At 39.8% G+C, this 27,363-nt stretch overlaps 1 protein-coding gene and 1 long non-coding RNA gene across 2 annotated transcripts in view; one reads left to right on the forward strand and one right to left on the reverse strand.

Annotated features, from left to right (window-relative positions):
* Window positions 1-12,593, reverse strand: part of LOC116061325 (SH3 and cysteine-rich domain-containing protein 2-like) — a 47,764-nt gene extending 35,171 nt beyond the window's left edge. The window contains exon 1 of the mRNA XM_031315459.2: window positions 12,140-12,593. Within this exon, the coding sequence (XP_031171319.2) occupies window positions 12,140-12,229 (90 nt within the window). The 5' untranslated portion in view covers window positions 12,230-12,593. The remainder of the gene's footprint in view (window positions 1-12,139) is intronic.
* On the forward strand, window positions 2,471-26,030 carry LOC116061326. Its single transcript, XR_004107698.2, has 3 exons — window positions 2,471-2,537; window positions 7,685-7,692; window positions 26,020-26,030. It is a non-coding gene; the product is annotated as an uncharacterized LOC116061326 (long non-coding RNA).
* The last annotated feature ends 1,333 nt before the right edge of the window (window positions 26,031-27,363 follow it).

Consider the following 27,363-nt stretch of genomic DNA (forward strand, 5'->3'; position numbering starts at 1 on the left):
AGCCGTAGAGAAGCTAAGGCAGAATACCGTAACTTTGCTTGCACTTCAGAATGCTCAAATTGAGTTAAGGTAGCCTACTCTGTAAATACGATGCTTAACTGCTGGCTAAACTAACCATCCTCTCTGCAGAGCATCTATGGATGTATTATAAGACCAAAACAAACCAACATGGCTACTTAATATGCACGTGAATGACGGCATCTTCATGTTCATGTCTTCATTCTTGCAATGAGTCTAAATTAGTGCCTCATATCCAAACAGAAGAACCTGCTTTATATGCATTAAAACTAGGGCTGTCAATCGATTAAAAAATGTAATCTAATTAATTACATACTCTGTGATTAATTAATCGCATACATAATTAATGGTGCCTGAACCGATACTTTTTAAGAAAGTAAAAAAAAGAAAAAAAAAAAAAAGGGTACTAAACAACAGTTGGTGACATTAAAGAACGGCTTGTTTATTGCTAAGGCCATATGGTCAAAATTAAATGATTTAATAATAATGTATAACAATAACAACTTATTTCACTAGTAAATTGCTGTTGAACGACAAAAACAAAAAAGGACATTTACAATAACTTCAAATGCACCACGAGGCTGTAGTTTACCAGTTCCATTGAACGCACCGTCTGTGTTGTTTCTCCGACGGCAGCTGCAGATTGTTACATACCGGTGTTGAATCCTCTACAGTAAAACACAGTCAAACTTTACACCGTTTAGCGTTAGCTGTCAGCATTTTAACCGTGTTTAATCCAGCTACTAGCTAGCGGTAGGCTAACGTTATAGTGTATAGTGTTAACTAGCGTCACGTGCAGCGGTGTTTGTGTTTCCTGTATCGTCTGTTTCAGAGCATCAGAGAGAAGCGCAGACATATCAGTGGCACCATATTTCGGTAGCCAGGGTTGGCAGGAAGAAGATTTTTACAAGTAAATGTTCCAATTAATGATTCAGGTAGCACATTCTCGTCTCCGTCCTTCATTTTACAGTCCAATGGTGGCTAGAACGGCTCCGGGTCAAACGTCAATATGGAATGGATTAATCTGCGTTATTTTTTTTAACACGTTATTTTTTCTCAGATTAATTAATCGAAATTAAGGCGTTATTTTGACAGCCCTAATTAAAACATCAAAACACTCTCATTCTTAATTCTGATGTCTGTCAGAGAGAGTTTGTGAATCAATCATGCGACTGCCTGTGTGGTACTAGTATGAGTATGAAATACAGAAAAAATTGATATATCATTTTCATATGATGTTGATAAATGTGAAGCCATTTTTATCATAGTGAGTCCAACAGGGTTAATATTGCTTACATTTTAAGTAAAAGTTATCGTTGTTATCATAACATTGTGCTATAAAATAGAAGTTAAGGTATTTTGCCTCGGTATGACCGATTTTCATTTTGTGGGCAATGCTGAGGCAGAATACAGTAACTTTTTACAGTAAAAAGGGTCAAAGGTCAAATTTGAGTTCAACATTTTTTGTAGATAGATTAATACAGGTATACACTACAAAATGTGAAAATTACAATAGTATACCTATAACTCAATTGTTAGGACATTAAGATAACTTTAAAGTCATTTTTCTCAGTTTCACACTCTGGCGAGTTAAGGTCTTTTGCCTTAGTAGGGCAGTATAACTAATACCATACAGGAAGACTAGGCTAAATCAAATAAAAGAGTGGAGAGAAACAATGGGATGTCCAGGGTGCAGGACAAGATCATTATGTTCTCATTCAAAGCAAAACCTTATTTATTGACTTTTAGGCATGTTCAGAAAAATGTATGTATTTAAGGTAAATGAGGGACAAATGTAAAAGGAGAAATTTGGGGATTAATTATTCCGTTGATAAACCAGAGTGGAGAGAAAGTGACGTCTAATTTTTTTTTACTTTAATAATCAAATGCTATTTCAATGACAGTAACTCACTAGCAGTATGCTATTGAATGTTGATAATATAGTTTTATCATAGTTGCTAGGCAACACAAGGTCTTTATGAATGATACTTTGTTGATGCATTGAAGTATTCAATAAGTCCTGGAGCCAAATGTGTACTTTTTTTTACAGTTTGTTTCAAGGTGAGTCGGCCATTCAGAGCTGAAGATCAGAACCATCATAAAAGCTTACATTTTCACTCCATTACATTAAACAGCTTTGCCTTTTAGAAGACAAAATGACCTCCAAAGTCCACTGTCTCTAAAGCAGCAACCTCCAGCACAGTCCATATTATTCCCAACTGACTCCGCTCTAACCCTGACACTGCACATGGTAATCTGCTGGATCAGCATCATTTAAGAACTCAATCAAGTACAGTAATTCAATCCAAACTAAGGCTGAGCAATTTTATCGATTCTGCGATATAAATCGATATTTTTTTCCCCAAGAAAGTATTGATTTTTAAGCCGTGAGTATCGATACATAAGTCCCATTCAAATCCCCCGTGTTTACCATTGACATATATAAAAGGTGTTTACCCCCGTTCGCGTTGCAGGAAGAGCGATTTGGTCAGCCAGCCGCTAGTGTCGCTGTAGAGCAAGTTACCCGTACTAACTTTACACAGACGTTTACGGGCGCTGACACACAGAGCCGATTATCGGCCGTCGGACCGTCCGGCGAGGTCGGTGACTCGAGTCTGTTCAGTGTGTTCCGTGCTGTTGCGGCTCTGCTTGCGTCCACTATGCGCGTTCATCATGCCAAATTTAATAATTCTGGATTCGCTTCTAGTGAATGTTATAAATGTTAAAAACGTAACGTTTTAAACAAGGACCCTTTCAGTGTTCGGGCTGGTAAGTTGATATACCCAGAAACAAATTATCCGCTGAAATATAGACGTTTCTTTCGCCATGCAAAGTCTATGTGAAAAGTCTTTCTGGGCCATGGGGTGCAGTACCACCGTTATCCGCTAAGCCCATGGTGGCTTTTAGACTCGGCGCTCTTGCTGGGGGCTTGGAATTTCCGGAGAAAAAAGAACCACGTGATGCGTTCGTCCAATCAGCTGCCGGTTCTCATTTTCTGGGAAACAATCAGACTGTTAATGGAAATAATACAGAGCAGCGCCGCCTCCTGCTATGGAGACGTATTACGTTTCGTGCATGCGCAGAGCGTACGCTCAAGTTGGCGTTTCTTCGGTGTGTTCTGAGGAGAAGCCATGGTACTATGTTTACTTACCTGGTGGCTAGACTGGCTACCTCATATGTTCAATGTCAAGCTAAAAAAGCTGTCAAAGAAACTGTTCAGAACAGGCCACTTGCTGCACTTTTTAACTCCCCATTGTTAATTGCTTCATTTTAAAGTGCAGTTTTCTAGCGATACTCTTAACTAAGTGTCTTTCGCGATGTGTCGCAGTCTTTCGTGATGTGTCGCAGTCTTTCGTGATGTGTCGCAGTCTTTCGCGATGTGTTTATTTCGCAAGTTGATCTCACGATGACGATATAAAACGTTTTTTTCGTGCAGCCCTACTGTAAAGTACGGAAAGTTCGTTTGCATTCATTTATAGATAAAACACCATTGATTTCTTATTCTTTGTGTGTATTCTGTCTTTCTAAATATCTCTCTTCCTGTCTCTCTCATTGTGTCTCTGTCTATCTGTATCCCTTCATCTGTTTTTTGTGCAGACTATAGTTTGTTTCAAAGGTCAGCGGTACAAGTCAATCATTCTGGCAGGAGAAACACAAACATATCATGGTCTGTCAGAAGTGAGTGATGTATCCTGCTAACATTGATACGCTTTTTTTCCAGAAATGTCATCTACACAGTACAATCATCTGAATGGCACAGGCCGATGCTAGTACACAACAGAAAAGCTAATTAAAGAAGTTTAGTTACCTTCTGACACAGGAATTCAGAAGTTCACAGAGGAAATGAAATGCCACCACTGTCAACACCCGTTCAAAACTAATTAAACAGTAAAACTTTACAATTTATAGCTACACATTTGTGTTTAATGATTTGTTTCATGAACTGTACAAATTACAAATTGGAATTTGATCGTTTTCATGTTTGTTCATTTATGAAAGGTAATTCACTCTTTTTTCTTTCATTCTTGGCAGGACCTCTGGCTGGCTTTTCTATTCTTAAATCACCCTTAAGGCCCTGACACACCAGGCGGTCGTCGGTCCAAGTTGGGCTGGCGGTGAGCGACCGTCGCCTTAGTTTGTACGGTGTGTCCTGCACCGTCGCCACGTGTTGGCTGAACAGCCAATTCATCTGATAATAATTGATTTAATAAACAAGAGTGAGGAAAGCAAACGACTGTGACAGGCACACACAAGGCTCCTTTCATTTTTCAACTCAGCTGATGACACACACAAGAACTGTCAAAACTGATCAAAAATGACATTTGAATGTTCTTTCTAAAAAGTACACAGGTTTGAATGATTGGAATATCTTTTTTTGCACATTCTGTCCATAACATGGCAAACGTACAAGATATATATCACTTGTGTTGGTATATTTATTTTAACAATAACATGTCTTTTTTAAAGATCTCTACATACCGACACATTACAAAATAAACTAACGTTAATAAACTAATATCCTATACCGTGATATTTAATATAAAGACCGTAACACAGTAGACCTCTCTCTCTGCACCCCCTGCACCGCTAAACAATTAGCCCCCTAGCAAGCAAGCTAGCTTACTAGCTAGCTGGCCAGCCACTAAATTAGTAAAATGTAACAAGTTAATGTTTCTTTCACAAGCTCTTGTCACATCGTAGGAAAGCACATTGCTAACGCCAGAGGAGTGACAATTATTTTGTTGGCTAATTTTCTGTAACCAGTGTATGATGAAGGTATGTTGGGTGTGTGGAATTAGCAAGCTAACATTAGCTAACGAGCCAGCGTTGAGAGAACGGATGACAGTCCGGGAGATGGACAGTCTGGTTAGCCATCTCCCGGTGTCTGCGGTCATCCTTCGGGTAGTGAAGCAGAGGCTCTGTTCTGTTCTGCCACTGCCGGTTCAAGCAAACGCTGTTTGTTGTGGGTATCATAGCAACGTTTTTATCCGGTTTCCCTTTTTGAATGACGAACAGATTACCACCGCCTGCTGATTTGCAGAGTTATTTCCTCTCGCACAGGCACAGAACGTATGTGGTACTTTGCTGTCGGTAGGGCCCTATGATTTCCGCGATGCGGAAAACACGGACGGAATCGCGGAATCTACACATAAAAATGGAATTCTGTTATATGCGCGGAATCGCACGGAATTCACATATATTTTGTTGACATATTAAATAAATTATTTTTTTTTTTTTTACTTCCTTCTCATTTTTCAATTTAAACAACAAGCGGAGACAGGTCTCAACAACAAGCAGAGACAGGTCTCTACCTAAACCGTGGCCAAATGGCACTGCCTGTTGCCTAGTAACCATATGTCATCACGTTCACGTTGAGTTTGTTGCAAGGGAAAAAATGTTGAAGCGAGTGGCGCCTCCCGACAACCATTTGAAATCAAAAGTTCATCTCAAGAACAAAGCTAGCTAAATCTCCAGCGGGAAAATCCCTCCAGGTTACCATGGAGGCAACGACAAAATCAATAGATGCAAGGCGTAAGTTTGTGGAAGATTTTGTTGCAACGTGTGCTGAAGCTGACATACCGCTAGAGAAAATGAGGAGGATACGTCAGTTTCTTGTTAAACATTGCAAGCAGGGAGGGTGCTTCCAGAAAACGCCAGCAGACCAACCTGCCGCAGGTCTTTGACCAGCACACGCAAAAAGTGCTGCAAGAGATCCGTGGAAAGAAAATCTTCGTTGTTGTCGACTAAACCTCTGACAACCTAGATCGCACTGTCCTCAACATTGTTATAGGTGAGCATCCAAAGCTTTTATTTAGGTCATTTTGAATGTGCTTTGCTGAATATATTAACAGTTTAAATAAAAAAGCTGAATTGTGAGTTTGTGTCACTGAGTTTTTAAAGGCCAATACTGCTTAGAAGTGAAAAGAAATCAAGCAAATCCGAAAGGGCTAAAAATAAATCAGAAAACACGGAATTTGAAAAAAAATAAAAACGGATTTCATAGGGCCCTATGTCGGCTGTAGTCTGTGCGGTGTGTTCCAGTGATCATTTTTGACCAAGACAATGTGGGCCGACGTGAGGCGATGCCACAGTCGGCCTTCGTCGCCATTAGTTCCTGGCCTTTATGCTCTCAAGCACTCAGGCAACCATCACCAGTCAGATACTCAGAGATATGGAAAAGAAAACAATGTAGGAAAAGAAGGAATGGGAGACAAAGAGAGAAAGATGAGGAGAGGTGAAGTGCAGGTAGAAAAAGACAAGGTGTTGGTTTTCATTTAAATGGGCTACAGTCAATAATAGAACAAAGAAGGGAAATGCATACTCTAAATGGAGAGAAAGAAATTAAATGAAGAGAGGAGAAAAAGGGGCTGATAAGGAAGTTAGCAGCAGAAAGAGGAGGGCTCTGAGAAAGTGAGTGTGAAGGGCAAAGTCAGAGTGAACCCGCTGCCATTATTTCACCTCATAAAATGTCTTTGTGTTGGCTGAGAACGCGATGGGCTGTGTGAAGGCCCTGCGGAACGAGGCACAGCACCACCTTGCAGTATCAGCATTTACACCCACTGTCTATGAATATCAAACTTTATGTAGCGGCTGATTCTGAGCACAGCTCTCATTTCCTCCACTATTAAACAACATAGAGTTTAAAAGGAATAGTTCAAAATATTCACTTTCATACGAAAGAGGATGACGAGAAGACCGATTCCACTATTATGTTAGTAAGGTAAATATGAAGCTACAGCTAGCAGACGGTTAGCTAACTTTAGCATAAAGACTGATAACAGCTAGCCTGGCTCTGACTTAAGCCAACAAAATCTGAAAAAAATTCTGAAATCCTGAAAATGAAATGGGGATTAAGTTGTCAGTCGGACTATTTCTTGGCCGAGAGTACAGTAACTTTTCTGTCTCTTAGCTCAGCTGGTTACCTGGCAACTACTCCCAGTCCAGAAATAGTCTGGCATATAAGCATGGATGTATTAAGAGAACTGGATACAGCGTTCAGCGCAAAGCCCCGTTCATTCCAATGAGAGTTGCTCAAAAGCGCATAAAGCAGTCATGGAGCTCGAAAATACCCGGATCTTCCGCAGTCATGGAGCTCAATCTTCCGCAGTGACTGGCCCATGACGTCACGATGGACAGTTTATTTGTGTTGTCGTAGAAACACTGTGCGTTCTTGAGCTTCTCTCTTGTGTCTCTTACAAGTAAACTTAGCACAAAAAGTAAGGAAATTTGTGTTTGGTAGATTATTTCTCTGTGGTTACAATGCTTTTTGGCAATACATCTAATACTGTTGGAAAGCCTGTTTAGTTCCCTTTCAAATGGTGCCCCATTTTTAAGGAACATACATTTGTGGGATGAGCAGCAGAGCTGAGTATGTGGGTTGCGCCCATGAAAAAGTTGCCAAATCTTCTCAGCCAATGCCAAACAGCTTATTCTGCCATTGACTCGTTTGGTGTTTGGTGGATTGGATGATTGAAGTTGGAAGAAACAAGACATATTGGCAACTGAACAATTTATTCATTTCACAAACAGGAGCCTCAGTAGCGTGTGGAAGAACCATACACAGCCACAACAGCCTGGCACATCCTCCTCATGCTGGTCACCAGCCTGGTCACACACTGCTGTAGGATGGCATCCCATTCTTCAACCAGCATTTGTCGCAAGTCAGCCAACGTGGTTGTGTTGGTCACTCTGGCAAGGACAGCACGCCCAAGCTGATCCCACAAGTGTTCAGTGGGGTTGAGGTCAGGACTGCTGGTTGAAGAATGGGATGCCATCCCACAGCAGTGTGTGACCAGCTTAAACTTTAGGCTACCCATGAGCATAAATACATAGAGGCGGGAAGAAGTACTTTAAACCAGCCTTTATTAATTATTATCGCAGAGATGGGGTTTGGGGCTGTTTCTGGGGGATGAGTCTGAGGGAAGAACAGGAGACGAGGGTAAGGAGAATGCAGAAGACAAAATGTAGGTAAAATAAAAAGTGGCTGGAACAATCAAATTACGTACACACTACTAGAGAATGGCTGGTTTAAAGTACTTCTTCCTGCTTCTATGTATTAATACTCATGGGTAGCTTAAATGGGTTCCATTCAGACCTTAGCATTAAGTCTTTTACTGTTATATGTCAACAAGATTCAACAAGACATTTTCACCTGGCTATACCCAATGTTTAGATCTGTTGTGGTATTTACGCAAATTAGGACATACATAATTAGATTATGCACCGTTTGCCCATGTTAAACAATTTAAAAAAAACTTGTAATACATTTTTTGTTTGTCTTGATGTAAGTAATCAACTCAGTAATTTTCATAGTGATATCTAAAAGGTTAAAATGTTTACCCTATTCACGTGAGAAAAATAATGAATGTATGTATGAATGGGCTATATTTGGGTCTTTTTCCAATCTTTCCCTAATGGGATTCTTCGGGGCTTTTTTTCCCCAAGTACTGCAGCAGTCATACATCACCCTGTATACAGATGCTTCTCTCTCTCCCATAACATCCACACATTTACACGACCCAATCCACACACACACACACACACACACACACACGCGAAGCTACCGCTGACGTTAGCTACTAGCCGACAGCCCCGGCAGTTTGGGAAACGCTAATGACGTTACATGCAAAGTCTATGGGAAAAGCCTTTCTGGGCCAGAGGGGTGCAGTTCCACCGTTGGCCGCTAAGCCCATGGTTGCTTTAAGACATGGCGCTGTTCCTGGGGGCTTACATATAACCGCCGATTAACAGCAAGTTGACGTTCTTGATGAAATTCTGTATGAGTTAAACAAATTAGATACTGTGCTTCAAATAGGACTGGACGATTTTGGCTAAAATCATAATCACGATTAATCGAACAAGTTACCTCGATTACGATTATTGAACGATTATTTAAAAAAAAAAAATTCTTTTCTTATACTGTAAATATGTTCACGGTTATTTTTTCTAATGAAAGAGTGCATAATCCTATCTTTGTGATTCTAAAATAAGGAAACAACACACAGATAGCAATTAATGCTTATTTATTAAATATTTCAAACAACTGAACTGAAATCTACAACAGTAGATTTTACAATGAAATAAAAACATCTTATAAAAAAGTAATTTAAGTTTTAATGTAAAAAAAAAAAGTTTCCTAAAAATGTAGAAAATAAATAATAAATGTCCATCATGAGATTAACGGGAACCTGTGGTTAACTGTCTTTTCGGAGTTAAACTCGACAAGCGTGTCCTGCGGCTCACCGGCCGTCTCACACACACACACACACACACACACACACAGTCTGTTCCGAGTATAATAAAGCCCCGTCTGTGTTGAGCAAAACATTACGTGAATTACTACGAGAATGGACGTGCATTTAATATAGGAAAAGTGCACAAGTATTAGCATCATTTGTTGTTGTTGTATGTGGCGCTAAGGTCTAGTGACGATGCTATAAAGACCGTTGCCGTGCTTGCGTCACTCCCTTACCCCTCCTACCAGTCCCTATGGCCACTTGGCCAGTGGGAATGCAAACGGGAAAAAAGATTTTGGGGAAGAGTAGTTCTTAGAACTGCTTAGAAGTGTACTTCTCCTCTAAAAAGTACAAGTACTATCCGATCGGAAAGCACCTATGGTCGCAGACTGGACGGGGCGGAGTCACGTGACTACACACGCGGCGGCCGTAATATGTTTTAAGGGGAAAGTACATTAACACACAGTGGGTGGCCGCGGAAATATTAATAGGATTAAAAGACCGAAATAACCGACTTGGTAAAATTACGTCAGTTATAGGCTCTGAATTTCGGTTTTTCGATTAATCATCCAGCCCTAGCTTCAAAGGTGACAGTAGGCAGATTTTGCTACATTTAGATAGAGAGCCAGGCTAGCTGTTCCCCCTTGTTTCCAGTCTTTACGCTAAACTAAGCTAACCGGCTGCAACTTCCTATTCAGCTAACAGACAAGGAGAGTGGTATCGATCTTCTCATCTAACTCTCGGCAAGAAAGCACATAGGTGTGTTTCCCAAAATGTATAACTATTCCTTCAACCATTGCTTTATCTTTACAAACTTGTCATCTACTTTATTGTACCACTATATGCAAGACACTAGAATGGCATGCGCTCCAAGTGATTAGAGAGGAATAATAATAGTTTTGAAACCGTCACCTTGCCCGTAGGTGTAGGAGGTGGAATAACTATTCATTATCTGTCACATCATCTATTAGAAGCATTCTAGAAAGCTGGTAGGCCCACTTATCACTGTAAAAAATTCTCTGAGAGCAGAGGGCCAGTGGAGAGACAGAGAGGGAATGAGAGATAAGAGAGAGAGAGAGAGCTGATGAAGAGATGAGAAAGACTGCAGAGAGAGACGGTAAGAGGCACTAAGAAAGAGAGACATGGAGGCAGAAGAGGGAAAAATGTTTAATGAAATGAATAGAGAAATACGCAGAAGTAAGAAGATTGAGATTGACAGAAAGAAAGAAACAAGTGAAGCTCTAATACCCTTGAGCAGACTCCTCTAAAAAGAGACCCCGCAGTTGTAACAAACACTTTCTTTCTTTCCTCTACATTCTTCTTCTGTGGGATGTGGAGCGGTCGCGGCTGCCAGCAGGGGCTTTGCAAACATAGAGCTGCACGGCTGACGCAGCTCAGAAGATTGCTTCTTCCCAGTTTTGTTTTGTCTGGATGACCATTTGTGTGAATTATGACCAAGCCCCCAGCAAGACACGGCAAACATTTGCTAGCTGATTGGCTCGTAAATTCATGCAGCACCTCAATGCCCACCATCCATTGTGTTTGTCTGTAGTCAAATAGAAACAACAAGAGGCCCATCCTGCCATGCTTGTTCCGGGTCCCCAGCAAAAGCCAGCCTTAATGTGACGTGTTGTTGTAATTGTTGCCACAATTAAGGCCGTTCTTGATGCTCATTTGAAAATGTTAAAAAAAATGAATGTGATTCAGGAGATTTAGGTCAAGTCAGTAAGTGAGAATTTACTGTCTCAGTTTGAAGTTCGGCTCCACTTTTTGTCAAAAAAGATCGATCAGCAACAACCATTCCATCTTTTTCGAGAGATTTTTCCCTTGAGAGCTTCAGGAAAACTATGTTACTGGTTTGTGCTAATTTAAATGAAAATGTGTTTGGGAATATGCACCACTGATGACATGATGAATGCCTTAAGGTGGGTAATCTTGAAGCACCTTCTTGAAGAGGGTCAAAATCCAGTTTTAAACCTTCTGCTTATTACATTTTATTTAACATATTAACCTATATTTTTAGTTCCATTGGTGTTGGAAACCTCTTTTGCAAGGGGCGACTGGCTAAGACAGCAGCATAAAAAGTTGCAAAAAAACATAAACAAAAGGAACAATAAGGACAGCAATTTCAGATTCATCCATTTGAATTCCAAGTGGCTGGGGCAGAAAACATGAAGGCTTTCTTTCCCATCTCTGACCGTACATAAGAGCCAGCAGATATACGTCTTGCGATCTGAGATAATTATTTAACTCAAGGTGGTTATATGTTGCATACTCCTAAAGTAATGTCTTTACTCAAATTACCCCTGCAGAAAATCTTGGGAAAGGTAATATTCTAGCAGAAAAAAGCATAGGAAGAAATGATATATTACAGAGAAGTAGAGACATGTGAAGTTAATAGGGGACCAGCAGCCCCAAAGCAGGTTAATCTGTCCATGCCTCGACCATGTTTGCCATCCTGTGTCTTGTGATGGTCTCATGGGTTTCCCAAGAGAACACACACCTTCATGTAATCTCTGCCCTCTGCTAACTTTGAGGTCAGGGTAGTTACAAGAATTAAAGCGGCTATTAAAGCGGCTTAGAGTTGTTATGCAAGACGCTGCATATACAACCACTAAGCTACATAATTAGCCTCGTAAGTCAGAATACAACTTGGTCGAAATTTCCATAAATACAATTTGAACTTAAAGACAGAGCAGAGGGTTAAACAAGTCCAAATTATAAATTCAAATTACATTTGATTTAAATCCTTCCTTAAACAGAGCACTCCGACAACTTCTGAGACACTCTTGCTTTAGCTTCAATAACCAGTTTGTTATGTTTTCAAAGAAAAACCGCCATATTTGCTGTTAATTAGACATCCTTAGACACAGGTGTGTTATTACCTTTGATTCATGTTGGCTGGGCATGGTGGCCTGTGGTCGGCGAAGGTCCCGGTTTTGTGGTTCATTCTCCTTTTCGCTGATTTCCGTCATCTCGGATCAGAAAATGTTGCTTCAGCAGCAACACCGAAATAAATTGATAAGTCCACGGCGACAGAAGAATGGTGTGAAACTATGCACACAGAGGTTTAAACATCGCTACAGTCCGAAGACGTAGAGCTAGTTTTTAACTGTCAAGTCATCTTTCATCGGTATAATACGGTATTCAGTCGGAAGGATCCTTCTTATTTCTGGTTTAGACTCTAACTGATGCAGAAAATACCGACAATGATTTATACGGTGAATGAAAATATCCAGTGTACGCTGTCCCTGTTTCGAGCCTTTCTCCTCCACCGGCCAGTTTTTCTCCCCTCGCGTACACACACGCGCTCTTACAACAACTTTGATTTCGCCGTGACGACGTGCTCGGCTCGTTCTGATTGGTCCATACGTCTCAAAATACGCCAAGACCAATGGAGTGTGTCCTGATTGGCTCAGAGGTGATGACGCTCGAAGAAGTGGGTGGTACAAGATTGAAGATTTAATTATTTCTTTTGTGATACAGCTTTGTAAACGCCGTTGTTAACATCTTTATTTTCCAGTATAAAATAATTGGATTCACATTCACATTGTCCATAATCAAAACTAAAGCACCTTGAAATCAAAAGGCCACTGATGCACATGATAATTTATAGGCAGGCAAATGCACCAATTGTCCTATATAAACCTTTTTGTTTTCTTTTGATGTATTCATCCTTGGCATTGGCAAGCACGCAAACAATAGAGCAAAGAACTCATGGCTCCTCCTGCCTCTCTTGCTCTAATGAAAAAAACATGGACCCTCACAGGTGCATGCTGTCCTGTACCTGCTTACATAAACCCGAGGTAGTAGTTATGCTTAATTCTAACAACTAAAGAACAAAAATACTATGTAAATCTAGTAGCCTATGAATAGAGCAGTAAATAAAATACTCAAAACAAATAGGAAATAGCTCCTACTGCTCCTTTTAACTTCCATGCTGGTGCTGAAATGAATTTAAAAGTAGCTAAAAGCAAACTGTAAAACATTACAAGCTAACAATGTTGATGTGTAACACACCACAGGCGACCAGGCAGACACAACAGTCTACAGAGAGCACCAGTAGCTAAGCACGGGTGGCTGATTCAGCACCAAAGACAGCTCCTCTCTGCCTGTCTCCCTCTGTGTATATGCCTATATTTATCAGCCTTCTCTGCATGTAAAACTGTGTGGTTTCATACTCACCAAAGTATGTTTATTTTTAATCTAGATACTGAGAATGTCTCATATCAAACAAGCTCAGTTCTATTTGTTGCATTGACAGCCTGTGTACAGTACGTAGTGTACGTCACCACTCTGAGCTAAATATAGAAACAACTGAGAACAAAGAAATGGCACTGACTACTATTTTTTTTGCTTCTGATCCATCTATCTATCTATCTATCTATCTATCTATCTATCTGTCTGTCTGTCTGTCTGTCTGTCTGTCTGTCTGTCTGTCTGTCTGTCTATCTATCTATCTATCTATCTATCTATCTATCTATCTATATCTACAATGTGAGCAGATCTTTCTTTTATCTGTTGAGTGAGATATTCTTTCAAAAGCAGAGTAAGTCTGTACACCATGTCCCAGTTTTGTCTGAAACAATCATGGCTGGCCTTGAGCAGGTTGACAAGCCCCTGCTATTCTCCATCATTGAAACAATATTGTGTTGTGGTGCAGCAGGTAATTATGCAAATTAATGACCATATTATTTTATCATAAATGCATGAAAAACCTGATAAGGACTTCTCAAGGGCTTCTCAGTGTAAATGTGTGAGACAATCTGTGAAACTGAACCGATGAGGGTGAGACCTTCTATATATATATATATATATATATATATATATATATATATATATATATATACACTATCGGTCAAAAGTTTGGGGTCACTTAGAGATTTCCATTCCACTCCATAGACAGAATACCAGCAAAAGGGTTCTCCAATATTTTCTCAGTTAGCCTTTTCAAATGATATCATTTTAGTAAACAGAATGTGCCGTTGGAACATTGGATGAATGGTTGCTGATAATGAGCAATGTATATTGCATTAAAGATCAGCCACTTCTTTCTACAACAGTCGAGAACCCTTTTGCCATTATGTAAGTACATAATGTAATCTGAAAACTGCTGCCCTGATTAAAAAAAGCAATGCAAATGATCTCAGTTGGTATTCTGTCTGGAATGGAAATTTCTAAGTGACCCTAAACTTTTGACTGGTAGTATATATATATATATATATATATATATATATATATATATATTAACTTTAGAGTGCCACAAATGGTTTGCATGACACACTTTTTTTATTAGATCTGATCATTTGTGTATTGTTTATGCAAGTTTCATAACTGTTGGCCACTAAAAAACATCATAAATAGCATCAATATTTCACAACAAACAAATGGAAGACAGACAAAAGAAGAAAACTCTCATATCCTTTTCTCTTATGTCATGCAGGAGCTCTAGCTGGTATCCATTTTGCAGCATCATCTTTTATTAACTGCTCGGGGGAACTTTTTTCACTTTAGTTACGAGTCTAGTTTTGCCCTCCATGCTCACTCTGTCTCTCTGTCTCTTTTACACACACACACACACACACACACACACACACACACACACACACACACACACACACACACACACACACACCACATGTAACTCTGTTTGAAGGGCAGTACTCAAAAAAATGTTTTGTTTTGAAAACATTTTCCAACAAAAATCAGGTGTTCAGGTGTTGTACTGCATTTGTCACCTAAAATATACAGTATGTTACACAATTCACTGCACTGCAATTCACTGCACACCATCTACAGTACAGGAACATGCATTTGTGTGAGAGTGCATGTGTTTGTACTGTATGTGTGTGTTAAGTTGAGCTGTAAGGAGCAAGCGAGGGGAATAAGAGTCCCATCTCTGCACATTTCCAACAGTAATATGACTCTATTTCATCTCCCCATCCACTCAAATTAGCATAACCCTTTTCTATGCCTCCCCATACTATCTTCTTCTTCTCTAATTTTTTTTTTTTTTAATCTGTCACTTTACACTCTCCCTTTTGTTTGCTCGTTATCACTCGCCATCTATGCCAACTTTGTGTCCGTTTCCAGTGGAAAAGGAGCCATATCGCAGCAGGCAGTCTGGTAAGAAAGCTGATGTCAGCTGTTTCTCAGCGCAGGGTGTCCAGAGATTTTAGTTTTCGCTTTGGGAGGAGGCTTTGGTGCAGCTCTGCTTGGTTTGTGGTTTATCTGGAGACTGACAGGTTCCCATGTGGTGTTACTCGGCCACGATTCATTCCAGATTCTTCTCCACAGTAATAACACAGAAGGTACTGTTTTGTGAAATCTTTGCTGTAAATGGATATAAATTGATGATGTGTGTACAGATACTGTATATTGCACCATTACGATAATCATTAAACTAGTAGAAAAAAACAAACCATAACATCTCTTGAGTAACTTTGGTGGGTTGTTCTAATGCTGCAGCACAATCCAAAAGCTGTATTCTTCTTCATTATATGCAAAGGCACTCCACTGAAAGGACATCTTGTCCATAATTAGAACATTATACTGGGAAATGACCTTGCACATGTTATCTCTCTATCATCTTATCCCCAACTTCAAAAGGAAGTGCAGGAAAGTAAATGAAGTTTGCACACCCAGGGCTCACGGAGCTACCCTACATGGTTCCAACTGATTTTATTAAACAGAATTACAGAATTTATTAAGTTGTAATAAATGCATTAGTCAGCTACTAACCTTCTCAAACTAAATGTTACCAGTCTCAGATGAAAAACAACAACTTAAAGTGAAACAAAATGCAATTTAGTGGTAAATGTAAAAGTAATACGGTGGGAATAAAGGTTATAATAGTGAATAAGTGATGGTCATTCTTAATGTGCTTATTTCCATATATTGACATTCAAATAAAACTACAGTAATGGTGGTAGCTTTGCCTTTTTTATACATGAAAACATTTCAAATCAGTATAATGGCAGAAAAGAAAGGATTCAATAAATGAAATAAATTAATCTCATCATCATGATCCTCACTTACATCACTTAATGCACCCACAATGCTTTTAGGTACGTCATCAGGCCTTACTAAACAGAATAATCTAATATAAATGTGATACAAAACAAATCAGTAAAAAATTAAAAACGAATCCATGTATTATTATTAACCAAATATAATATGATTATAAGGAAGTATAAAGTTTTTGTAACTTTAGGTCATACAGTAGTTGCAGTTTTTGCAGGGAGTTAGGTGTGGTGGTTAAAGGGGATATCCACTGATTTAACACATCGAAGTCTGTTCATAGGTCTTGGGGAGTACTACTGCATGAAATAAATTGCCTCAAGTGATGTCACCTGAGTCGGTTGCGGCTGAAGACTACAAGTCTGAAAATGAGAGTGTGGAGTTTACTAGACCTCTGTAGCCCGCTTCTCATCTCTGTGTGAGGCTAGCTACTCAAGGCTAAATTAGCCACTATTAACATAACACATCTCTGACCAAACTGTTGGCTGATGAGTTGCATTGTGGGTAATGTAAGTGGCAGGTTTGGACAAGGAAGAAGAATGCATGGAATATAAAAGACAATATCTCTGGATCTGCTGCATTCTTAGTCAATATCCACGATGTTCCACTTCCGGGATTGCTCCATTGCCACGCTGGACATCCCGCTGGATGTCATTCTTTTCGGCCGGATGTCCGGTACCTTCAGCTTTCTTTGTGTTGGAATTTTAAACTCTGGTCGATTTATGAGGACTATGGTTAACTGCTCCTCAGATCTCTGCAGGGTAAATTAAGACAGCTAGCTAGACTATCTGTCTGAGTTTTCCGTTGCATGACTAAAACAACCTGCTGAACGTACACATGTTCCACCCAAACAAGTTCCTTCCCGAGGCTATTTTGCAGAGGCGCCGTTGCTCCGTCTGGCACTCAATGCTGCCCAAGGCGATTGTGATTGGTTTAAAGAAATGCCAATAAACCAGAGCACGTTTTTCTCCCATCCCCGAATGCTGTGTGAACTAGCCAGACCCTTCTCCACAGCGCTGTGGAGGAAGGTCTGGCAATGCGTCTGCATTGTAATTTTTAAAACCATCGTGAGTCTGACAATGTTATAGAAGTGCCATGCTAGATCTACGGAGAGCTCTTTTAAAGATCAATCATGTGATTTAGCAACTACATTCCAATAGATTCCTTTCACTCTTGGCCATGTGCACCCACATTTTCCTTATGTCACTAAACCCTGAAACACACTGCATGGTTCGGTTTCTGATTATAATCCTGAGTTGGCCATAACCACTGATTTTCAACATCTTGGAGAGTGTGAGCTTTGGTCCGTGCAAAATCGTGCATGCCACTGCGAACAGTTGCCACATGATATCTTGTGGTGTGCAGCAGGTTTAGCATGCAAATCTCTTGCCTCCCGACCGAGCCTCGAAGGTGTCAGAGCCCTCATGATTTGAACTCTATTTGACCTTGTATGTTATCCTGTAGTTGTAGCTGGTTTATGATTGAAAGAAACAAAGCCATTAAATGTGTCGTGCCATATACTCCATAATGTAGTTGGGGTGCTTTCGTCCTCTGAAAGAATAGTTAACCTGTTGGTATATTGCCTTTGCACAATGAAAGAGATGTAAATACCAATGTTGGACATTGTGGCTCAGTAGGTTTCAAGGGCAACATGAATTTAAAGATTAGTGGGAGTCTGAATATGCTGGGGAAAAAGGTGGAAAAACTATGTACTTTTCCTTGTTGTCTCAGGATGACGAAGTCCCTCAGCCTTGCTTGAAGCTGTAAGCCCCCTGCGTTAAAAAAGTGTGTTATTTTAAAGATCCTTTTCTATTTAAATGAGAAAGCTTAATTTAAACTCTTTGATGTAATGAACATGCACAGATTCTAGCTGTATCTGGGTCAAATGTTAACCTACTAATTCCTGATAGAGACAAATCTCTTTCATGATGTAACAAGCAAACGTTTGCTCATGTGTGAAGCTGCCTTGGTTTTTTATTTATCACTTTGAAGAGTTTTTTACGGTGAGCCCGCTCCTTGTGGAATACATGGCCCACTTTTTTTCTGTGTAGATGATTTGTATGTGTGTGGTCTGTGCACTGTGTTTTCTTTTCAAATTTTTATTTAGATGTCTGTGTGTTTCTCTATTTTCATGGCAAGACAGAGACATTTTCCACTTTGTCACAATCTGATGACAATGTGAAAACTGAGTCCCAGTTGTACAGCTGGTGTTAGACCCTTTCCACAAGGTTAGCTGTGAATTATGAAATATATAAAGGTGTGAGCTATCACAAAAGAACTGCGCGAGCAATGTGAGAGAGTTTTCAAGAGAAACAAGAGTGAAGAAAGAGAAGGATTTACCAAACATGAAAGGAGGAGGAATAATTTCATTAAAATGTATCACTTTGGTTTTGCTAAACAGCCGTATATACAGTAGAAATCAACATCAGATATTACTACAAACAGTATGTTATGTGATATGTATGAACCACAATAGACATTGTAACCAATGTAGACCACAAGGAACAGCACAAAATGCTGTGAATACACAGGAATGGAAGACAAGTATTGAATGTTTTGAACAACAGATGCTGTTATCTGACTGTGAGATAAATAAAAAGATTTAGTCTTGTGTGTTTGCATCATGAGGCAGAAGCAAACAGTGAAACGCAGGTGAATCGATCACAATCCAGACTCTAACCTCATTACAAGAAATTAAAATGATTATAACTTAATAACAACAACAAATGAAATTGTCTGACCATAACCTGATTATATCAAAATGATTCTGACCTTATTTTAGTAAGAAAACATATTATATATTGCCTCACACACTACATAACATGGTTAATTATATGCTCAGTGAGCAGTCAAAGATGAATAGAATGTGGTTAACAAAGAGAACAAATGTGGTCTCTGCATACAAGATCTCTTATGTGGTGAAGTATTAATAATGTAGGCCTACATAAAATATACATGGTACAAATTAGTCTGAAGAGGCTTTTTATTGCTGCTTTATGTCAGTTTAGCAATGCAAGTAACGCTGCCAACATGCTCACAATGACAAAGCTAACATGCTGATGTTTGGCAGGTTTAATGTTGTTAGTGTGTTAGCTAACTGACATTTGCTTAGCAAGTATTTGGTCAAGAAAGTTGACCCAATGGTGGTGCTGGCAAGAAAAAGTCAGGAGATCAAAGTTATTGCAATTCATCATCTGCATACAGACAGAAAGCCATATTCACTTGTAGAGCAAAAGTCAAAATATTTGCTCAGCAAATGTGACAGCTATATTTAGCTCCAGAGGCAGATCTGCTGTGCCAAGTAGCGTCTGTTCACAGACTGTCGGTGTCTGATGATGCGTTGGGCAGCTTGTCATAGTTTTGTGTAAATGCATTGAACTAAAATTAAGAATGCTACATGACAATGAACACACAAGTGCTTTGGCATGATGTTTGGTTTGGTCCTTAGAAGGTTAAGGGTTTAGGATCAGGACCTCATTTTAGGGCCAAGGTGATGGAATTAATGCATTTACAAAAGAAAAATGTGTGTGTGTGTGTGTGTGTGTGTGTGTGTGTGTGTGTGTGTGTGTGTGTGCCCAGTGTCACAATAGCAAAATGGCATCTACTCATACTGAACAAGGCCATACTAATAGTCCACTAATAGTGAACATTAACCACATTCACAATTACAACCACTCTCTCTCAATGATTCTAGTGCAGGAAAGAATGGGGGATATTAATATGTCATTTAAATCAAATTTAGCATAATAGTACTACATTAAAGACATTACAGTGTTACAGCAGAACTAAAAATTATCTTAGGAGTAATATAATAGACTCTTAGGAGACATAAAGAACAATAAAAACTGCAAGCAGCGTTGGACGGGCCCTTGCACTTCTGTGCGCGGCGGGGTTACCTGGCGGGACACCGTTCCGTGCGGCCGTGCATCTACACGACCGTTGGACACCACACGCACGACTTAGACTTCATTTCCTGCATGGAATGTGCAGGGTTGGAAATGTTGTACCAAGTATAGGGGGTGGGGCAAACCGTCACCAATGAAAAAGGAACTCTCTGCTGAGTTTATTAATACCTCACACAAGAGTCTACGTCAAATGGTTCATGAGTTATAAAAGGGGGCGTGGTCAGAGTATAGGGGAAGGCTTAATATCAACTGTAGACCACACATTGTAAATTTCATGTAAATCAGATGACATTAGTCACATATGCCTGATTTCCTATTGCCAGCAGGGAGCGCTATGACTATGAGCCAAAATCCGCATGGGATGTTCTCAGGCCTGGACCCTTGTCAATCCTGAGAAATTTCGGGCAGACTGGACAATGTTTACTCGAGTTACAACACCTTCTTCTTTCATGGCCAAATGCTGCAAATGGCTGCCACGCCCATACTGTTCAACGAAAACTCAAGCTTTTAATAACTTCTCATCATTAAGGTGTTGAGATGGCACAGACAAATCTTGAAGTCGATCAATTAAGTATGTAGGAGGAGTTTGTTGAAGTATAGCACCTTGAATTTTAGGCCTATTTCCTGTTGCCAGCAGGTGGCACTATGACTATTGTCAATATTGGCATGTAGATGTCCTCAGACTTGAACTCTCATGAATCATGAGAAATTTTGTGCAGATTGGACAATGTACACTCGGGTTACAACAACTTCCTGTTTCAATGGCAAAACACACAAAATGGCCACCACGCCGCGGCCAGCCCCTGCGACGAAAACTCAAGCTTTTAATAACTTGTCATCTTTAAGGTCTTAAGATGGCAGAAACCAAATTTGAAGTCTGTTGGATGAAATCTCTAGGAGGAGTTCGTTAATGTATGACATGTGGAAATGGCATAAAATGCACTTATTTCGCACAGTCAATTCAAAATGGCGGACTTCCTGTTGGGTGTAGGGTGTGGCTCCAAGAGGCTTTTTTGTACGTCTTGACATGTTACATATTGAATGCGAATTTCCATTAGTCTACGTGCAAAAATACTGCAGGAGCTCAATTTTTGAAGTTTTGTAGGGGGTGCCATTTTTGCACGCCTATCTACGAACCCCTTAAAATATCAAATTTTTTACCAGGGGAACATGTGCAAACTTTGGCGAGTTTTTAAGCATCTTAAGCCCCTCAAAAATGCGATCCATTGCTCTTAATAATAATAATTCCTTCTGTTTCAAGAGGGCCTTCGCCAGCCCACGTTCGTCGGCACTCTGGCCCTAATAAAGTCTCTATAAACTCATGATGGACCAGCACACTCACAGTAGCTACATTCCTGTAAGTGTATACAGGAGTAATACAGTGATAGCTTTCCAGAGAGAGACATCAGAAGAAGATAGATTATCATCAGCAGTTATTCTGTGAGAGAGAGATGGAGCGATGAAAAGAGAGAGGGGTCGGCAGTGAGAATGGGCAGGTAGCCAGACTGACATTGTGTTGGACATGCCAAAAGGGGTTGGCACTGTCATTTGCTGACTCACGCCCCGGCCCCACGGGGACAATTACTTCCATTTCTTTTTAATGAGTGCTACAGATAGCCTTACAGACATGCAGTATCACCGTGCAGAAAAACAGCTACTGACAACAAGTGGAGGACACCAGCCAAATGACCCACTCTAGGAAAGATATAGGCAGTTAGTTCAAACTACTGCCCACAATTACTTTTGGTTCCGATGGTGCACGTAGGGGAGGAAAACACCCTATTTCTACTAAAGCAGATGGAATATCTTGTGATTTGACATTGTTCTTAAGTTTGGATGTAAATGACAAGTTGTGAATGGAATCCCCTTACAGGACTATTTTATTTTGTTTGACAAAAAACTGAGTTTTGAGTTTGAGTAAATTCTATTCACTGATGAAGGCCATGAGATGTGGCTGAAAGCTCTGGAGAAACCACACAAGTGGACCTTGTGATTAAAAGTGCTAATTCCAAGGTCATGCATGAAGCTTCAAGGTCAACATTTTCAATTGGTTTCATTTATTTTTTAATGTATTGTGAGCGACAATCTTACATTGCACAAGCAATCATTTGTCAAAGCAGCTTACAGTTAGTGAGTGGTGTGGAACTCTCCGTGGTGCTGAAAACTTGCCATAAAGTAGAAAACAAATAACATTTACAAACTTTTACATCAGCAATACCATAAGATTACCAGCCATGCATCTGAGGGTCCATTCATATCACATGTTTGGGCTACATTTTACATTTTAAATAACTCTTGCAGTGGTTTAAATTCCAAATTGTTCGAGGGAAACCACAGTGAAATGCTTCGTGTTGACACACCACAGCCATGAACTTGTGTGTATGTACCTTTGCTTCCTTCAGTTTTTCTGATGTTTTGCAAGCAATACAGTTTTACAGCCACTTTCCTCAGTTTGCCTCAGCATAACTCTAATGATTGATATAGTTATTGAAACTTGCATCAGCACAGCATTTAAAAAAAGATCTGCAAAGCCACACAACTGTAAACTGTTCCCATAACGCATGTGAAGGAATAATGTGATTTTGCTTCATGTTTTTTCCAGTTCAAACAACAATGATTGTAATACTTTAATATCAGAATACAATTGAAAACGCAAACTGACAATGAACTTACAAAAGCAATTATTTTCCTCAAATTAATCCACACTTTTCATGGTTCAGTTGCAGGAACTTGTAAATGAAAAGGTGTGTTGAATTAAATTTCAGTCTCAGTTCATTCAACTGTGGTTGCCATTTCTCATCTGAACAATTCTTATTCAGTGCTTGATGCTGATCCACATGAACAAGCAGACAAAAATACAAATTAGTGACACCATTGTTTTTCTATCATTGTTGAGTAAAACCAGAAAAATGTTATTAAAATGAAGACTCAATGTGCTCAGACAGCAAAGATAAAATGTTGCACTGCCTTCATCCTATAAGCTGCTGCCTTACTCCAGAGAGCGTAGCTGGAGTTTCTTGCTATAAAACTATATATATACTTAGTTAAGGATGCAGCACTCTCAGGCTGAAAATACATCTACACTCTCTTCTCCTTCCTCCTTCCTTTGCCTTTATTCTTACTTCCTCTTCTTTTCACCCCCTTCTTTACCCCCTCTCCCTCCTTTGCCTTCCACCACTTACTGTGTGCAGCTATAAAGCTTAACTAACTGGCAAATGACTGCCTCATATTGCTTGCTTATCTACAGGATAAGTTGGGAGGTTATTTTCATGCTATACGGCTCATCAACAGTCACAAACTGCAGCCCTTCTGTGCGAAGGGGAGATGGCAATTTGCTGAACTTGACTCACTGTCTGCATCTTTTGTGTCTTGCATGCCTGAAAATGTAATAAATCTATACACCACAGTGATTGGAAAAGTGATGAGATGGTAACACACACTATCTAGAGAAACATATGAGTGTGGCTGCATCTTATTATTGCCAACGTGTACTTTTACTTCTTCAACCCATAAAAACAGAAAGAGTTTAAAAATAACCTATGGAGCTGCCAATGGAGAGAGAGGCAGTCGGAGATATAGATGAGAGCATAAGAAGAAAAAAACAAAAAAGAGACATGAGAGGAGAAAAAGAGGAATTGTTAAATAAAGTGGAGTACACTAGCAGAGAGGAATGATCTGATGAAAAGGAATTGATGATTTACGTTACTGATGGGATGAGAATATTGGACCTTTGAGTACAAGATGGGACTAAAGAGGATCAGCTGCACATGGAATTTGTCCAGCATATTGTCTCTGCTGCCAGAGAAGCTTTTACAAGAGAGAGGAGTAACTAAATACCGGTAAGACACGTGACAAATACAAATGAATAGAGTAGCTATTGCAATGATAACTTCTGACAGGTTGTGGCTAGTTTTAATCTCAACCAGTGAGTTTAAAACCACAGAGGAACAAGACAACAACCATGCTAGCTAGCAGCCCTGGGAACATGTAAGGCACAATGGTGATTGATCTAAATGCTAACATCAGCATGCTTACATGCTCACAGTGACAATGCTAAAATGCTGATGTTCAACAGGTATAATGTTTGCCATGTTTACTAATTTAGTCTTGCCTGTTAGCTTGCTAACATTTACAAATTAGCACACAACACAAACTGCAGCTGAGGCTGATGGGTAAGTATTGGACAAATTGATAACCCACCAAAGTAATTTATATTTATCCTCTCAGGGCATTAAATATCTGTAGCAAAGTTCATGGCAATCCGTCCAATAGTTGTTTCATTCTGAAGCAAAAATGTCAACCTGATCGTGGTGCAAGAGAACCATTCGTGGTATCGCCAAATTCTTTAGGATTTTATGTTAAGGACCATGAATGTCAAGTTTCCGTGGCAATCCATTAAATAGTCGTTGAGATATTTCAATCTAAAGACTAAAGTGGTGGACAGACCGACATAGCCATCCATAGAGCCACGCTGCTAGCATGGCTAAAATATGGACTTTAAATAAGCACATGCGAGAAAGTGACTATCCATGAAAATAGTAGGACTTAAAATAGGGTGAATTATTAAAAAGTATAGCTTATATGTTGAAAGAGTAGTATGAACAGGATGAAAAGATGAGAAAAAAAGGAATGATGTGGATATATTTCAAGCAGTAAGATTGAGCGTAAAGCCAGACAGGAAGTTTGAGTGGCAGGGTTGGCAATAGAGGAATTAGCTATGCTGAGGAAAAACGTGGCTCAGCAGTTTGAAAAGGTTGACAGGGAATAGAGAGTCAAGGAGCTACAGGAGGGAGAAGTGAGGAGAGGAGCTTGCAGTCTCAGGCTTTCTTTTATTTTCCTGGCATTTGACAAATTGGTTGGCTGGGAAGGCCTGACAGGATTGAGTACATTGATTGTAATAACGTGCTTGGTTGTATCTGAGTGTGGCAGTAAAAAAGCACCATAGAAGAATGTTTGTACTCAATAGGCCTTTTTCATAGCAGACATTTTGACTTGTCATAGCAGAAATAGCACAGGTGTTACAAATAACATTAACAATTCTGTTCTATTCAAGTGTCCCAGTAAACCATGACAATAAGGCAGCATGCACAACAGTAGGACCATGAAACTGAAGAAGCTAAATGGAATTCAGCCACTACTAATTTATTATTTACACCTGCACTTTTCCTCTAGACTCTTACCTAAAAATCAAAACTAAAGGAAATGCCATGGCTATTGAACCGTGTCTTTCCAGTGTTGTTTGCAGTGACTGGATTAAGATCACACTTCTATGTGGAGCAACTCTATTCATCTTGCATACCCCCCCCCCCCCCCACAGCTTTTTAACATCATTCTACTAATGTGACTGAAAGAAGCTGACAAATTCAAACCCTCATGTGAATTATTGATTCAGTTTGGAATTTAGGTCTTACTGCGAGTTGCTGCATTTTAGAATCAGGTTGTCCACTGGCAGGAAAACTGTAGTTTGCTGTTTATTGTAACCTCTGATGTCTGAAGTCTGGAGAAACTGAGGATGTGGTAGTAGGTGCAATACATAGACTCACTGTACAAAAACATACTTTAGATTGTAAAAAAATGCTCATAAATAAAAGGACGCATGCTCTCTTTTGGGGTTACAGAGATCCCAGCTGTATATACATGTTCTATATCTGTAATTTGTGTTGACAGGACTTTTTCAAAAGAGGTTTAGAAGGGAGTTAGACCAATGTGGTCTTGTTGACCCCAAACACACTTTGTAGGATTAAGTCTTGTAGGATTAAGTCAGTAAATGGCAATGCCATCAGCCATAGCCCATATAACATATATAGAACATAAACTTTTTCCATATTTGGTGTAATAAGAAAGCTTTGAGGTCATATGTATTTTAAATACATATTTTGCCAGTTTGAGGCAAAAGGAAGAGTTACCACTTAAATACTCTACATTTGGGTTTAAATAAGTAAAGAAACGAACAAGAAAATTTAACGGAAATACATTTGGCAGATGCAATTACTACCATTATTTCCCACAGAAAAAGCAAATATGTAAAAAAAAAAAGCTGAGACAGTCGAGGAGCAGACTGTGCTGCAGCTCAATAGCAGGTAGATGTGTGATGTATTTTTTCCAAGGACAGATTAAACCACAATGGCAGTGACGACATTCAAGCAACCTCCTGCAATGATGTTGTGTAGTATTTAGCTCAATATGACACTTTTCAGCATCCATCCTTGGGGTGAGTTAGAACATAAAAAGTAGAAAGGGTTTAAGGACCTCTCTTGGGGGCCCTTCAGCTGGGCCCTTTGGGACTCTGACAGGAATGGGAAGCCAACCAACTACCAAGCAGCCGCCTGAAGCAAGCTGCTGCCTGTTAAAGTGCACATGGTTCATGATGCACTTTGAGCTGAGTGTCACATTTCTTCGAAGACTCCATAATAAAATATGTTTTTTTTAATATAAAGAGACTCCATTCATTTGTGTCAGTTCTGGAAAAAAACAGCCCAGTCAGCAGAGCTGGAGAAAAGCGAGGCGATGGATCAGAAGATCAGCTCACTGGGGTCTCGTTTGGTTTCGTATGGTGTCACTTGGGACATGAAGGGGGACAAAGGTTAGAATGTATTTATTTTTTTATTTTGCCTATGAAGCAATGTATTCTATTGCTTTTCTACTATGCTGCATAAGGGCATTCTATCTACACCTTTAAAGGAACACGCCAACTTATTGAGACTTTAGCTTATTCACTGTAACCCCCAGAGTTAGATAAGTCCATACATAACCTTCTCATCTCCGTGCGCGTTATAGCTCTTTCCGACGGCTGCACCGGTAGCTTAGCCTAGCACGGATCCTGAAGGTAATCGGTTCCAACTAGCCTACTGCTCCGAATAAGTGACAAAATAACGCCAACATGTTCCTATTTACATGGTGTGATTTGTATAGTCAGAGCGTGTACAAATAACAAGGTCACATGAGACACAGCCATCTTCTAACCGTATATAAACTGGGAACTATAGTCTCAGAAAAGTGAAGCATTTCTACTCTCTGTCCGGTGCTTCTCAGGTGCAAGCATATCACTCCGCCCAAGTAGCAGAAGTAGCAGTGCTTCGCCTTTCTGAGAATATAGTTCCCAGTTTATATACGGTTAGAAGATGGCTGTGTCTCATGTGACCTTGTTATTTGTACACACTGTGACTATACAAATCACAACATGT

This window comes from Sander lucioperca, chromosome 22 (genome assembly GCF_008315115.2).
Source record: "Sander lucioperca isolate FBNREF2018 chromosome 22, SLUC_FBN_1.2, whole genome shotgun sequence".
NCBI classification, from domain to species: domain Eukaryota; kingdom Metazoa; phylum Chordata; class Actinopteri; order Perciformes; family Percidae; genus Sander; species Sander lucioperca.